At 71.1% G+C, this 14,063-nt stretch overlaps 2 protein-coding genes across 3 annotated transcripts; both read right to left on the reverse strand.

The window, feature by feature from the left end:
• Positions 1-74: 74 nt before the first annotated feature.
• ASIC3 (acid sensing ion channel subunit 3) lies at positions 75-7,649 on the reverse strand. Of its 2 annotated transcripts, XM_066549656.1 has the most exons (11): positions 6,971-7,648; positions 4,203-4,353; positions 3,723-3,850; positions 2,756-2,906; positions 2,617-2,673; positions 2,006-2,159; positions 1,283-1,374; positions 1,133-1,212; positions 993-1,064; positions 845-891; positions 283-396 (listed from the first exon to the last, which is right to left on the reverse strand). In XM_066549656.1, the coding sequence occupies exons 1-11, from the start codon at positions 7,523-7,525 to the stop codon at positions 318-320; spliced, it is 1,566 nt and encodes a 521-aa protein (XP_066405753.1). In that variant the 5' UTR covers positions 7,526-7,648; the 3' UTR covers positions 283-317. The 2 variants fall into 2 exon arrangements, with proteins under 2 accessions (XP_066405744.1, XP_066405753.1); XM_066549647.1 differs by lacking the exon at positions 845-891 and having other exon boundaries at positions 75-396; positions 6,971-7,649.
• Positions 7,650-9,111: 1,462 nt separating this feature from the next.
• Positions 9,112-13,919, reverse strand: ABCB8 (ATP binding cassette subfamily B member 8). The gene is made up of 16 exons (XM_066549635.1): positions 13,843-13,919; positions 12,982-13,258; positions 12,187-12,342; positions 12,015-12,109; positions 11,835-11,940; positions 11,568-11,729; positions 11,401-11,486; positions 11,232-11,329; positions 11,008-11,113; positions 10,868-10,901; positions 10,573-10,709; positions 10,368-10,462; positions 10,099-10,232; positions 9,848-9,995; positions 9,330-9,580; positions 9,112-9,237 (listed from the first exon to the last, which is right to left on the reverse strand). The coding sequence occupies exons 1-16, from the start codon at positions 13,917-13,919 to the stop codon at positions 9,157-9,159; spliced, it is 2,043 nt and encodes a 680-aa protein (XP_066405732.1). The 3' UTR covers positions 9,112-9,156.
• Positions 13,920-14,063: the final 144 nt, after the last annotated feature.

Consider the following 14,063-nt stretch of genomic DNA (forward strand, 5'->3'; position numbering starts at 1 on the left):
CCCAAGACCCCTGGGCACCCCAGACCCCTGGGCACCCCAGGCCCCCCATCCCCCCAAGCAGCCTGGAGCCGGGCCTGGGGCACCTCTTTATTTGGGGGGGCCGTGGGGAGGGGTTGCATGTCCAGCGCGGGGGGGCACAGGCAGCGCATGCAGGGAGGTGGGAGCGGGGCCGGGGGGGCCCCTCACCCCCAGCCCCCCGACGCCCCCTCAGGGGGCGGGGGAGGCCTGGAGGCCGCCCCGCGGCCCGGGGGTGTCCCCCCAGCCCCCCGGCCGGCGGGGGGGCGGGCTGGGCTCTGCGGGGGGGCCCGGGGGGGGCCCTAGAGCCGGGTGACGAGGTAGCAGGTTCGGGGCGACGCCGAGACGGGGCGCGGGGCCGGGCAGGGGGGGCCAGGCGCCCTGCGGGGGGGTGGGGGTCAGCTCCCACTGCCAGCCCTGCCCCTGGGGGCCTCTGCCCCCTGCCCCCTCCCCGTGTGCCCCACGGTGGCCCCGGAGCCCTCGCCTTTGGCAGGGGACAGCGCACAGCCAGCCTGGAGCCGGGCTGGCCCTCCCGTGTCCCCACAGGGACCCCCCCTCCTGCCCCACTGGGACCCCAGCCCGAACCCCCCAGTGCAGCAGGGGTACCCCGGAACAAGGTGCCGTGGGGGATGATGAGGATGGGGGATGTCTGCAGGGAATGCAGGGGGGTCTGCAGAGAATGCGGGGGGTTCGCAGGGAATGCGGGAACGCCACCCCGGTCCTGGCCCTGGGGAGCCCCCCAGGGACCCCCATCTCCCCCCGGGGAGCGACAGCCCCGCACCCCCCGTGCCGGCCCCGGGGGGCTCCGGGTGCCCCCCCCCCCGTGTACCTGGGTGGGCGCGGGGCCGTGGGGCTGCCCGGGACCGCCGGGTGCTCCTGGACGGGCGCACGGAGGGACGAGAGAGCGGTGAGCGGGGGGGTGATGGGGTGCGACCCCCGGGCGGGGGGCGGGGGGCGGGGGGGCGCGGGGGGGTTACCAGGGTGCCGCCGTCGCTCCGGGGGCTCCGCTTCTTCTCCTTGTACAGGCTGAGGAGTTTGTCCCGGAACACCTGGGGGGGGACAGGTCAGGGTCCCCAGCCCGGAGAGCCCCGGGCAGGGGGAGGCCGGGGGGGCTCACCTCGTACAGGTAATCAAAGATCTCCAGGATGGTGAGGAGGCTGGCGCCAATGAAGAGCCCCATCTGCCCCCCGATGTCACCTGTGCGGGAGGTGACGTCAGCGAGGGCAGAGCCCGTGTCCCCCGGCACCCCCGGGTCCCCGTCCCTCACCCAGCAGCCCCGCCACCTCGTACGCCTTCTTCTGCTCGATCATCTCGTAGTTGAGTGCCTCGAAGAAGATGTCCAGGACCAGCACATTGTCCCTGGGGAGACACGGGGGCACTGTCAGCTGCAGGGGGGTGCCAGGCCGTGCCGTGCCAGGCTGTGCCGTGCCGCACTGGGGGCTGCACTCTGCCATGGGGTACCGTGGGGCAGGGCAGAGGGGGCACACGGGTGTGCCAGGCCATGCTGGGCCATGCTGAGCCATGCCGTGCTGTGTGGGTTTCCCGTCTCTGGGGCAGGTCTGCACAGGGAGGCCATGCTGTGCCACACTGTGCCATGCCATGCTGTCATGCCATGCCATGCCGTGTCACATGTCACTTTGGGCTGTCAGTTGGTGTGTGATGGGGATGCCGTGCGTGGCTGTGTCGTGCTGCTGTGTCACACTGTCATGCTGTCCCAGTTCGTGTCTGCTGGGGGATGCTGGGTGGGTGTGCCCTGTCACACTGTCACTGGGCTGTGTCAGTTCATGGATGCTGGGGCCCTTGTGTCACACTGCTGGTTCATGCCACGGGGCCATGCCGTGCCGTGTCACACTGTGCCCTGTGTTGGCGCTGTCATGCCGGGCCGTGGGGCTGTGTCACGCTGTGCGCTGGCGAGGCGGCGGGTGACACCGCGGTGACAGTGCGGTGGCAGTGGCAGTGACAGCGCAGTGGAGGTGGCGGTGTCACTCACGCAATGTACTGCTCCGTCTTGTTGAACTTCTTGGCCAGGTACTTGGCCGAGGCCTTGCTGGGGATCTTGACCATGGAGAGCTCCTTGCCGTAGCGCACCATGGCGCAGGGCGTGCGGCACGCGCAGTACTCGCTGTCCTTCGTCACCAGGAAGTCTGGGGGGGCGCGGGTGGCACCGGGACCCCAGACCTCTGCCCGGGGGGGGGCAGGATGCTCCGGGGACAGAGCTGGGTGCTGTCCCCCCACCCCCCCACCCGGGACAAGTGTGCAACCCAGGACGAGTGTGCCACGGGCACTGTTGGTGGCACAGGGAGGGGGCCCGGCCCTGCACATCTGGGGACAGCAGTGACCCCCACCCTGGTGAAGGCACAGGGACACTGGAGCCGCATTCTGAGTGGTGGGGGCACAGGGACACCAGAGCCGCCCTCACAGTGGTGGGGGCACAGGGACACTGGAGCTGCACTCATTGGTGGGGGCACAGGGACACCAGAGCCGCATTCTCAGTGGTGGGGGCACAGGGACACCGGAGCTGCTCTCACAGCAATGAGGGCATGGGGAGGCTCGGGGGTGCCCGGGGGTGCCCGGGGCCGTTGCGGGGCTCGGGGTACGTACCCAGCGCGGGGTCGGCGCACTCCTTGTACTGCTCCGGGGTGCAGACGTTGGCATTGCCTGCGGGGGAGGCGGCGGTGGCGGGGCCGGGGTTGGTGCCCTGGTGCCGCAGCCCCGCGGCCCCCGGGCGCCCCCCGCTCACCCGGCATGTGCACCATGCGGCAGTTGCAGTTCTCGGCCAGGTAGCGCGTCTCGCAGTCCAGGCGGCACGCCGTCAGGCTGTAGTTGGTGAAGAAGTCGGACTCGATGGGGGTGGCCTTGCAGTCCCCCCACGGCGGGGGCAGGTACACCAGCTGCCGGGCACCCGCTAAGGAAAACACGGCGTCCTGGGACCCCGGGCCAGCCCCGATGTCCCCGCTGTCGTGCCCGGCCACGGCCGCGCCTCCCGGCCCGCGGCGGTGCCGTCCCTCGGGCAGAGCTCACCCCGCACCCCAGCGCTGCGGGTCCTGCCCCCCCCGAGCCCCGGCCCTTCCCGTCCCCTCCTGTCGGGGCACGGGGACGGCTGCTGCAGCAGTTGTCACCTGTACCGGGTGCCACAGCGAGGGCCGGCGGGTGGCACTGGCTGGAGCGGGACGTGCCGGGTGAGGGGCTCAGCGCGGACCCCCGCCCTGCCCTTGGTGCGGGGATGGTGCCTGGTGAGGGCCCAGCACCCCCCGCCCGTGGGTGCCAGGGCCGCTCCTGCTGCCGCCGCGCTCCTGCCGCCCATGTGCCGGCACACGTGGTGACGCCCACCCCAGGCACCTAAATTTAGGTGTCTGGCTGCGGGGGCCGGTGCCGCCACCCCCCGGCGGCTGTTCCGCGGAGCCGGGGGTCGCTGCCGGAGCCGCTGCCCGCGTGGGGCTGCCCCACAGCCTGTGCTGTGCAGTGGCATGGCACCCATGGCACGGCTGGGCAGGGGCGTCCCCATGGGCATGGCTGGGTGCCCGCGGCTTGGAATGTCCCCACAGGGCTGGCTGTGGCAGCACCAGGCCATCCCAAGCCCTGTGAGGGTCCATTCTCGTCCCTTTGGGTCCCATCCCGGGCCCTGTGAGGGTCCATCCCAGTCCCCGCGGGGCCCATCCCGGTCCCTCGGGGGTGTGTGCCCAGCCCCGGGCGCCGTGCCCGGATACCCGCTGCTGCTGGCAGGAGACGAAGGTCTGGAAGCCAGGGGCGACGCCGAAGCCCAGCTGGTCAATGAAGGGAGGCTCGTCCTGGCTGTGGATCTGCACCTTCACCCCCACCTCAAACGAGGTCTCATCTGCCGAGCAGGGGACGGGGGTCAGGTGCAGGGCAGGGATCTCACCTGTGTCCCTCCCAGATGGACGCGTACTCACCTGTGTCCCCCCAAAAGGATGGGTACTCAGCTGGGACCCAAGTGCTCTGACCCGTATCCCCCCAGACGGGCAGCTCCCCCCTGTGTCCCCCCAGGTGCAGGGTCCCCCCTGTGTCCCCCAAGTGCAGGGCCTCACCTGTGTCCCCCCAGACGGGCAGCTCCCCCCTGTGTCCCCCCAGGTGCAGGGTCCCCCCTGTGTCCCCCAAGTGCAGGGCCTCACCTGTGTCCCCCCAGACAGGCAGCTCCCCCCTATGTCCCCCCAGGTGCAGGGGCTCACCTGTGTCCCCCCAGACGGGCAGGTACTCCTCCTGCTGCACGTTGAGCATGAGCTCCAGGCCGTTGCCGGAGCCGCCCTGCAGCGTGGTCAGCACCTCCCGGCCCGGCCCCCCCGGGTTGAACGTGTAGCACTTCCCCAGGCGGGTGAAGATCTGCAGGGACACACGTGGGACACGGGGACAGGGCGCTCACTGCCACTGCAGGCACCCCTGTGGACATGCAGTGCCACCGTGGGGACCCTGTGGGGACACAGGGACATACACGGGGACATGGCAGTGGGGATTCCAGTGCCCTGCATCACCCAGAGCAGGATCCCAGTACGCCCCAGGACAGGATCCCAGTGCCCTGCAGGACCCAGGGTGGGGTCCCAGTGCCCCAGGACAGGATCCCAGTGCCCTGCAGGACCCAGGGTGGGGTCCCAGTGCCCCAGGACAGGATCCCAGTGCCCTGCAGGACCCAGGGTGGGGTCCCAGTGCCCCAGGACAGGATCCCAGTGCCCTGCAGGACCCAGGGTGGGGTCCCAGTGCCCCAGGACAGGATCCCAGTGCTGCCAGGAGAAGGCGAGGGCGCTGATGGTGCCTGGCCTGTGCTGCTGCGGCTCTGCAGGGATATTGGGTTTCGTCACAGCTCCAGGGAACATGTGGGGACACTTGAGATGGGAAGGCACAAGCCAGAGCGGTGATGGGGACCAGGACTCCTTTGTCACAACGGCAGAGGCCACCGTGTCCCCCCCAGAGCCGAGAGCCTGCCCTGGGCAGCCCCCCCGGGTCCCGCAGCCCCAGCAGAGCCCTGGGGTGACCTTGAGTTCCCGGGGATGGGAACCCCCAGCCGGGACCCCGGGCTGCCCCTGAGCCCCAGCCGGGTCCCAGGGCCCCCAGCTCCTGCCCCGTGGTGCCGGGGGTGCCCCACCCGGGGTGATGTCCCACGGGGGGGAGCGGAGGGGGCGTTACCATGGCAACCAGCTGCTCCCAAAGTGGGGACCCGTTGCCATGGCAATGCGGTGCCCAAGGAGGAAAGGGGGGGGCGGGTGTCATGGCAACGGCTGCCCGGCATGGGGATGCTGGGGGGGGCATGGGTGGGGACAGCGATGGGGACGTGTCCCCAGCAGTGCCAGCCCTCCCGCGCTGCACTCGGGGTCACACAGGGACCCACAGCCTCGGGGACCCCCAGCCCTGCTCCCCGAGGATCCCCTGTCCCCACACCCCATCCTGCCCCATCCAACAGGCCCTGGGGGCTGTGAGAGGGGACTCAGCTCACCCCATGGCCCTTGGGCCCCACCACATGTCCAGGAACCTCAGGGACACGGGGCCTGGGCTGGGGTGAGGTGCAGGGACACAGGGCCAGGGCTCAGCACCGTGGCCTGGGTCACAGGATCCCAAGCTGGGGATCCCAATCCCTAAGACTGGCTGAGCCTGGGGATTCTGGGGGGCAGAGCCAGGACCCTGCTGCCTAATCAGGCACTTGCCACCCACCCCAAGTCCCGCCCTGGGGACCCTCAGCCCTGCTGCCACACGTCCCAGCCCTCAAACCCAGGGGCCATCACCACCGCCTGCCGGGCTATGGGGACACTGGCAGAGCAGCTCTGGCCACGGCCACGGGGGGAACAGAGGGAGCACAGGGAGCATGGGGCCACAGACCTGTCAAAGGACAGCTCGTCCCGAAGCTGTGGGGTGAATTCATTAGTGCTCCAAGAGCATTAAGGGGACAGTGATGGGACTGGGCAGAGCTGGCATGGCAGACGTGAGCTGCTCAGCGCCCACGCTGCTGCCTGGTGCTGCTGTGGCAGGAGGGGAGTGTCTGTGCTGCCCATGCCGCCATCACTGCCTGTGCCAATGTCCCTGCCTGTCCTGCCCGTGCCAATGCCCCTGCCCGTGCCAATGTCCCTGCCTGTGCCAATTTCCCTGCCTCTCCTGCCCCTGCCACCGCCCCTGTCCACCCTGCCTATGCCAATGTCCCTGCCCATCCTGTCTGTGCCACCATCCCTGCCTGTGCCACTGTCCCTGCCTCTCCTGCCCCTGCCACCGCCCCTGTCCACCCTGCCTATGCCAATGTCCCTGCCCATCCTGTCTGTGCCACCATCCCTGCCGTGACAGTGTCCCTGCCTGTCACACAAGTGCCACCATCCCTACCTGTGCCACTGTCCCTGCCCTGTTCTGGGGGCCGCAGTGGAGCTGCTGAGGGCAGGAATGGGGATGTTGGGGGTCGGGGTGGAGGGTGCTGGGAGCAGCAGCAGGGGGTCCCAGCAGGGCTGGCACGGGGACCCCCACCCATGGAAGAGCTGCCCATGGGAGCCTCTGTGCCAACAGTCGGGGCAGCGGCTGCTGCTGGCGGTGCCCAGTGGCACCTGAGGCTGGCACGGGCGGTGGGGGCTGCACCTGTGAGCACCTGTACAAGTGACACCCCGTGCAGGAGAGCACAGCTGTGAGCACCCTGAGCACCCCACAACCCTGAGCATCCTGTACCCGCAATCATCCTGTACCCAGCACACCCCTGCGTGCCAGCAGAGAGTCCGGGCAGCCCAGAGTGCCCAGCACAGCCCCACTCCATCCTGGCACTGCCCGCAGCCGCCTGGCGCCCCTGCAGGACCCAGGGTGGGGACATCCCGCTGCGGGGGTGCTGTCCCCGGTGGGCCGGGCAGGGCTGAGAGTGCTGCGGGGCTGGGGGGAGAGAGGGGCATCGCCTGCCGGTGCCTGCCCCCAGCAGGACTCCCGGGTCCCTCCGCAGCCCCGGGCCACCCGGCGGGTCCCCTCCCCGGCCCCGGGCACTCACCACGGTGAAGTTGCGGGCAGTGCAGCCGGTGCCGCGGAAGGAGCACTGCAGCAGCATGTCGGCCAGGTCGTGGCCCGTGCGGTTGTAGAACTCGGCCATGCTGAAGGGCTTCGCCTTGAAGTTCTTGAAGTTGGCCTTGTCGCGCAGCGCGGCCAGGACGTGGGGCTCGGCCAGCTGCGGGTTGCTGATCTCGTAGCGCTCGTTGAGCAGCGCCAGCAGCTCGCCCACGTGGTACATGTCGTTGCGGGTGATTTTGGAGAAGCGGAACTCGTTGAGGTTGCAGATGGTGATGGCCGGGAAGGTGAGGTTGCGGGCAGCCACCTCGTCCAGCTTGGTGACGTGCGGGTAGGTGAGGAAGTAGGCGACGCGCTCGGCGCACACGAGCAGCAGCAGCCCCAGCGAGCCCAGGAAAAAGCCGCCCCAGAGCACGCGGCGCAGGGACACGGCCCCGTAGGCGAAGACGTGGCTGATGCCGTGCAGCGAGGAGCTGTGGGCGAACGCCCGCAGGCTCGAGAGCCCCTCGCCCTCCCCGCTGCCCTCCGAGCCCCTCCTCATCCTGTTGCGGCCGGGGCCCCGCGCTGCCCCGCAGCCTCAGCCCATCGCCGCGCGGGGCTCAGGGCGCAGCCGGCGGGAGGGAACGGGGGAGGAGGAGGGTGGGCAGGGGAGAGGAAGGCAGGGATGGGGGGGCAGGAGCGGCCGCCGCGCTGCCCCCGGTCCGTCACGCTGCCGCTGCCGGTGCCGGTGCCGCCCGGCCGGCGCCGCGGAGCCGCGGGCGGCGCAGCGCAGCCCCCGTCCCGCTCCCAGCCCCAGCCTCAGCCCCGGCCGCGGTCTCGGCTCCGATCCCGGTCCCGGTTCGAGCCCTGGTCCCCGATCCGGTCCCGATTCCAGCCTCGGTCCCCCTCCTGATCCCGGTCCCGGATCCGGTCCCAGCCCCGATCCCAGCTCCAGTTCCAGCCCCAGCCCCGGTCCCGCTCCCGGCTCCGCTCCCGCCGCGGCGCAGCCGCCGCCGGTCCCCGCCGTCCCCCGCCGCCGCCGCCCCCGCCCCTCCCGCGGCTCCACCCGCCGCCCCCGCCGGCGGCCGCAGCCTTGGGGTGCGGGGGGGCCTGGACCCCCGGGGAAGGGGGGCGGCAGACAGCGCCCCTGCACCGGGCAGCCCGGGGAGCCCGGGGGTCACACCGAGGTCCCCCCACCCCGGGGTCACACAGGGGTCCCCCCACCCCGGGAGGGATGCAGTGGATCCTTCAGCCCAGAAGGATGTGGCAGGGTCCCCCTGCTCCGGGGGTGGCACAGGGGTCTCCCATCCAGAGGCTGACCCGTGGGACCCCCGCCCCGGGAGAGTCATGCAGGGCTAATCCTACCCCGGGGGTCACACAGGGGCTCCCCCCGCCTGGGGGGCTGACACAAGGGTCCCCTACCTTGGGGGCCAGCACAGGGGACAGTCCCTCCAGTGGCGTTACAAAAGGGTAACCCCATTCCAGGGGTCCCCCGTCCCGGGGTCAGGCAGAGGGTCCCTACCCCAGGAAGATGACACAGGCTCCCTCCGCTGCTGGAGGGTGACACAGGCGACCCCCTCGTTCCAGCGGCGGGTCATACGGGGGTCTCCTCACCCCAGAGGTCACCCAGGGGTGACACATGAGGCCCCCTGCCCCGGGGGTAATATCGAGGTCCCCCTGACAGAAATCACGCAGGGGCTCCTCCATCCTGGGGGGTGCAGGGGTCCCCCATCCCGGGGTCACGTAGGGGTTCACCCCTCCAGCCCCCGGGGGTCTTGCAGCGTTTCCTTACTCGGGAGTGACAGGGGTGCCACACTCCCCGGTGACACACGGGACACCCCAGGGTCACACGGGGAACGCTCACAGCATCAGGGCCACGCAGGGGTCCCGCACCTCGGCAGGGGGCTGGCACCGAGCAGGGGTGACACAGGGGGTGACACCGGGGGTGACACAGGGGGTGACACCGGGGGTGACACAGGGGACACCCCCGCCCCGTGGGGCTGCGCGGCAGGGAGGGGGCGGGACCAGCGTCACAGACCACGCCCACCACACACGTCACCCACGAGGCCCCGCCCCCTCCCAGAGCCGAGGGCGCCCCCCCGCGGCCCGGAGGACCCTTCGCGACCCCCGCGACAGAGCGCAGCCCGGTCCGCCTGGCAGCGCCGCTTTATTGGGGAGCAGCGTGCGGACCCCTCAGGACCCCTCCTTCGTCTGCCGTCGGATGAGCTCGGCGTAGAGACCCCCCCGCCGCAGCAGCTCCTCGTGAGTCCCCGCCTGCGGAGACAGCGGGGACAGCCGATGGTGTCACCTGCGGGGCGCACCCAGGCGTCACCTGCGGGGCCCGTGCCCGCCTGCGCCCGCCTCACCTCGGCCACGCGGCCGCGGGCCAGCACGGCGATGAGGTGCGCGCCGCGGATGGTGCTGAGGCGGTGCGCGATGAGCAGCACGGTGCGGCCGGCGGCAGCGCGCTCCAGCGCCGCCTGCACCGCCCGCTCCGCCTGCGCGTCCAGCGCGCTCGTGGCCTCGTCCAGGATCAGCACGGCGGGGTCCTTGAGCAGCGCCCGGGCGATGGCGATGCGCTGCTTCTGCCCCCCGGACAGCGCCGTGCCGCGCTCGCCTGCAGGGCACCGCGGGGACACCGCGGGGACACCGTGGGGATGCTGTGCTGCACCGTGCCAGGGGATCCCCGCTGTGTCCGTGCCACAGAGCCCGGGGACGCCGCCCCGGCCCGCAGCCAAGGACCCCCCACACCCGGAGCCCATCCCTCCTGCTCAGAGCCCAGCGCGGCCACGGCTCCCTGTGAACCTCAGCAGCAACCAGCACCGGGGTCCCCACTGGACCGGGACCACCTCAGCTGGGCTGGCCCCTCCCACCCCGGCCATACCCACGATGGTGTCGTAGCCCTCGGGGAAGCTGCGGATGAAGCCGTCAGCGTCGGCGAGCCGGGCAGCCTCGTACACCTCGGCATCAGAGGCTCCTGGCTTCCCGAAGCGGATGTTCTCCATGATGGTGGTGCCAAACAGCACCGGCTCCTGCAGCACACCCGGCCCTCAGCACTGAGCCCAGCCAGCCCCACCTCCCTCCCCTTGCCCAGGGACACCAGGGGGCCCCGGCCAGCAGCACTCCTGTCCCCACCTGGCTGATGAAGCCGATGACCTGCCCGCGCAGCCAGGAGGGGTCCAGGCCGGCGATGTCGTGCCCGTCCAGGGTGATGGTTCCTGCCGTGGGCTCGTAGAACCGCTCCAGCAGCGCTGCCACCGTTGACTTCCCTGGGGAGGGGACCCCTGAGCCCCCCTGCTCCGGAGCCCTGGGGAGCTCACAGTCCCTGGCACACACTGGGCGCACTGGGCAGAGGACTGGGCTGCAGGAGGATGTGCCCAGGGAGAGGTGGGGGGTGCTGGTACCTCCTCCTGAGGGGCCCACGATGGCCACGGTCTGGCATGGGGGCAGGGTGAGGCTGAAGTCCTTCAGGACAGGGTAGCCAGGCCGGGTGGGGTAACTGCAGGGAGAGGAGCAGGGGCTGCAGGGCTGTGGGGACATGGTGCCAATCCCCCGTCCATGGGGTGGCTCAGAGCCATGGGAGCCAGGCAGGGGCCTGCTGGGACTCACCTGAAGGAGACGTGGTTGAAGGAGATGCGTCCAAGCAGGGAGTGGGCAGGGATGGTGGCGCCCCCCTGCAGTGGCACGAGGGGCTCCAGTCTCAGCAGCTCCAAGACACGGGCACCAGCACTCAGACCCCGCACCACCTGTGGGGGGACAGCAGGAGCACCTCATGGCCCCCAGACCCCACCTCACTGGCACTCAGACCCCATCTCACCCACAGGGAGGGTGGTGAAAGCAGCCCCAGAGCCCCAAACCTGAATCCCCAGCCTCAGGGGGTGCCAGGACCCCTCACCCCACCTACCTGGCCCATCAGGATGGAGATGCTGGCCAATGACCTGGGATGCACAAGGGCAGAGGTTGAGCTCAGTGCTGTGCCCAGGCACGCTGCAGGGTACAGAGGGTACCAGGGGTTCTGGGGGCACCGCTGGGCCCTGCCCTGACCTTTGCACTGTCTGTGAGGCCACCAGGAAGGACATGAGGTCACCGGGTGAGAGTTGGTCTCCAGCCATCAGGGAGCCACCCACGAAGATGGTTCCCAGGACGATGCCTGTGGAGTGGGGGCAGAGCTGGATTTGAAGGGGACACGCAGAAGGGGCATGGGGGAGGTCCTGCCCAAGGGAGTCCCACCCACCGCCCCCAGGTCGCACTGCGTGACCCCCACTGACCGTTGAGCGCCAGGTTGGAGAGCCCCTGGAAGGCGGCGATGCCGAGTCCCAGCTGCTCGCTCAGATGGCCGGCACGGTCCACCTCGGCACGGAACAGCCTGGGGCAGGGGTGGGCTGGGGTCCCCTCTGCCCCACGCCCACCACCCCCAGGGCCCACCCTCGCCCTTACCCTGCCTGCTGCTCCTCCATGGCGAAGGCGCGCACTGTCCGCACGTTGCCCAGCGCCTCGTCGGCCACCACGGTGGCCTTGGCCACCTGCAGGGACAGCGGGGACATCAGAGACGCCCCACGCCCATGCTCCGGGCTGACAGGGCAGGGGGTCTCAGTGAGGGTTACCTGCTCCTGAGCCTGGCGGGACAGGCCGCGCAGGAAGGCGCCGATGAAGGCACCGGCGCCCACGAGCGCCGGCAGCGCCACGAGCAGCAGCCCCGTGAGCTTGGGCGAGAGCAGGTACAGCGACACGAAGCAGCCGGCGGTCTGGGTGCCGCTGCGCAGGCCCTGGGGGACACAGAGGCTGGGGGGACTGCTGGGCTGGCCGAGGAGATGGCCAGGCTCACCTGGGACATGGCCAGGCTGGCCCAGGAGATGAGAGGCCAGGCTCACCTGGGAGACGGCCAGCTTGAAGGAAGACTTGAACTCCTGGATGTCGGCCGTCAGCCGTGTCACCAGCTGCCCCGTGCGTGTGGCATCAAAGAAGGCCACCTCCTGCCTGCCTGCCGGGGGAGCGGTGGGTGGGGGTCCCCGGGCACCCCCTCTCCCGTGCCCCACCCCTGCCGGGGTTACCTGAGCAGGGCGCTGAAGAGAGCCTTGCGCATGTTGCCGGCCACCCGCTCGCCCACGCGGGCCAGCAGCGCGATGTACCCGAAGGTCAGCAGGCCCTGCGGGACAGGGGGGTCAGCGGGGCCAGGGGGCACCCCGGGACCCCCCACCCGCCCTTTGGGGGGTCGGCACTCACCTGCAGGCAGTAGACGGCGAGGAGGCGCAGGGCCGGGCGCCGCACCTCCCGCAGGTAGGTGGCCACGTGGCCGCGGGCACACCGCGCCACCACGTCCACCAGCTGGCCCAGCAGCACCGGGATGCGCACGTTGAGCAGGGCTGCGCCCAGTGCCAGCTGCAGGGACACACAGGGACAGGGACACGGCTGTCACGGCACCGGGACAGCAGCACGGGGTGCCACACCATTGCACTGGGACAGTGGGTGCCACACCATGGCACTGGGACAGTGGGGGTCATGCCATATCACCAGACAGTGGCTATCTTGTGTCAGCACTGGGATGGTGGCTGTCACACTGTGCCACTGGGACAGCATGTGTCACACATCAGCAGATACCAGGATGGTGGGTGTCACACAATGGCACCAGGACAGTGGCTGCCACACCATGCCATGGGGACCGTGGCATGCTACACCTGCACAGGAACCATGGCCATCACGCTGTGGCACCAGGACAGTGACAGGCAGTGGGATGGCGGGTGTCACGCCATGTCAATGGGACAGTGGCCATCACGCTGTGGCACCAGGACAGTGACAGGCAGTGGGATGGCGGGTGTCACGCCATGTCAGTGGGACAGTGGCCATCACGCTGTGGCACCAGGACAGTGACAGGCAGTGGGATGGCGGGTGTCACACCATGTCAGTGGGACAGTGGCCATCACGCTGCAGCACCGGGGCAGTGTGTTACTCCACAGCTCAGGTATGACACAGGGACAGTGGGGACAAGGGCGGCCATGGCCACCCACTCGCCCTGCTCACCACAACAGCAGCGGAGAGTGCCAGGAGCTGCGGGCGCAGGAAGGTCCAGAACAGCGGCCAGTCAAAGGGGGTCTCCGGGGGGGGCTCTGGCGGCTCGGGAGCAGCAGAGGGGACAGCAGGGACAGTGGTGGCCTCCTGGCAGCGCGCGGCCGTGCGCAGCAGCCCCAGCAGCACGCAGCCCGAGGCTGAGCCCACCAGGAGCAGCCGGCGCGGGGCCGGGGGCGCGGGGGGCGGCCGGGGGGGCACGGCCAGCCCCAGGCGCCCCCCATACCTGAAACTGGGGAGAGGGGTGAGTGAAGTGAACCTGGGTGAGCCCCTAGGGATCAGCCCAGGCACCTCAGAATCCCATCTCCCCCCTCAGGAGTTGTGTTCCTGCCTCCAAGGGAGCCAGGATCCCCCAGGACCGCCCGGAATCCTGGAGTCCAATCCCCCACAGGAGTTGGGGTGCCCCCACCCCAAGGGCCCGTGAGTTTGGGAAGCTCCCGGACGCCGCAGGGCTGCAGAGTGCGAGCTCCCCGCACCGCACCGCACCCAGCGGCGGGCTCCTCCTCCCAGGGCAGCCCGGGGCTCCCCAGCACCTGCCCACGTGTTGCCCCCGCTCCGATTCCCGTCCCGCTGCTCCGGGAAGCCCCCGGACCCCGTAACCTCCCGGAGCCCCGGCCTCCCCGCGGTCCCCGCGCAGGGATCCCGGTGTCCGGGAGCCCTCGCGGGTTCCCGGTGCCCCTGGCTCCCCCGCAGCCCGACTCGCACCCCCGGGACCCCCGCGACCCCCGACTCGGGGCTCCTGCCAGCAGGAGTTGGGGTTCCCAAGGGAGCCGAGGCTCCAGGATCCGCCCGGGATGCCCCGCGCTCCCCCGGTACCTGCGCCCCGGCACGGAGGGCGGCCGGAGCCGGGTCCAAGCGCCCGCTGCCCGCAGCAAGAGCACCGGCAGCGGCATGGCGGCTCCGGGCGGGGGCGGCTCCGGGGGCGGCACCGGGCGGCGCGGGGCGGGCCCGGGGCGGGCCCGGGCGGGCGGAGCCCAACACCGCGGCCCGGGCCCTGCGCCGGCCCCGACCCGCGCCGGCCCCGCTCCGCCGCCTCG

This window comes from Molothrus aeneus, chromosome 1 (genome assembly GCF_037042795.1).
Source record: "Molothrus aeneus isolate 106 chromosome 1, BPBGC_Maene_1.0, whole genome shotgun sequence".
In the NCBI taxonomy this organism is placed as follows: domain Eukaryota; kingdom Metazoa; phylum Chordata; class Aves; order Passeriformes; family Icteridae; genus Molothrus; species Molothrus aeneus.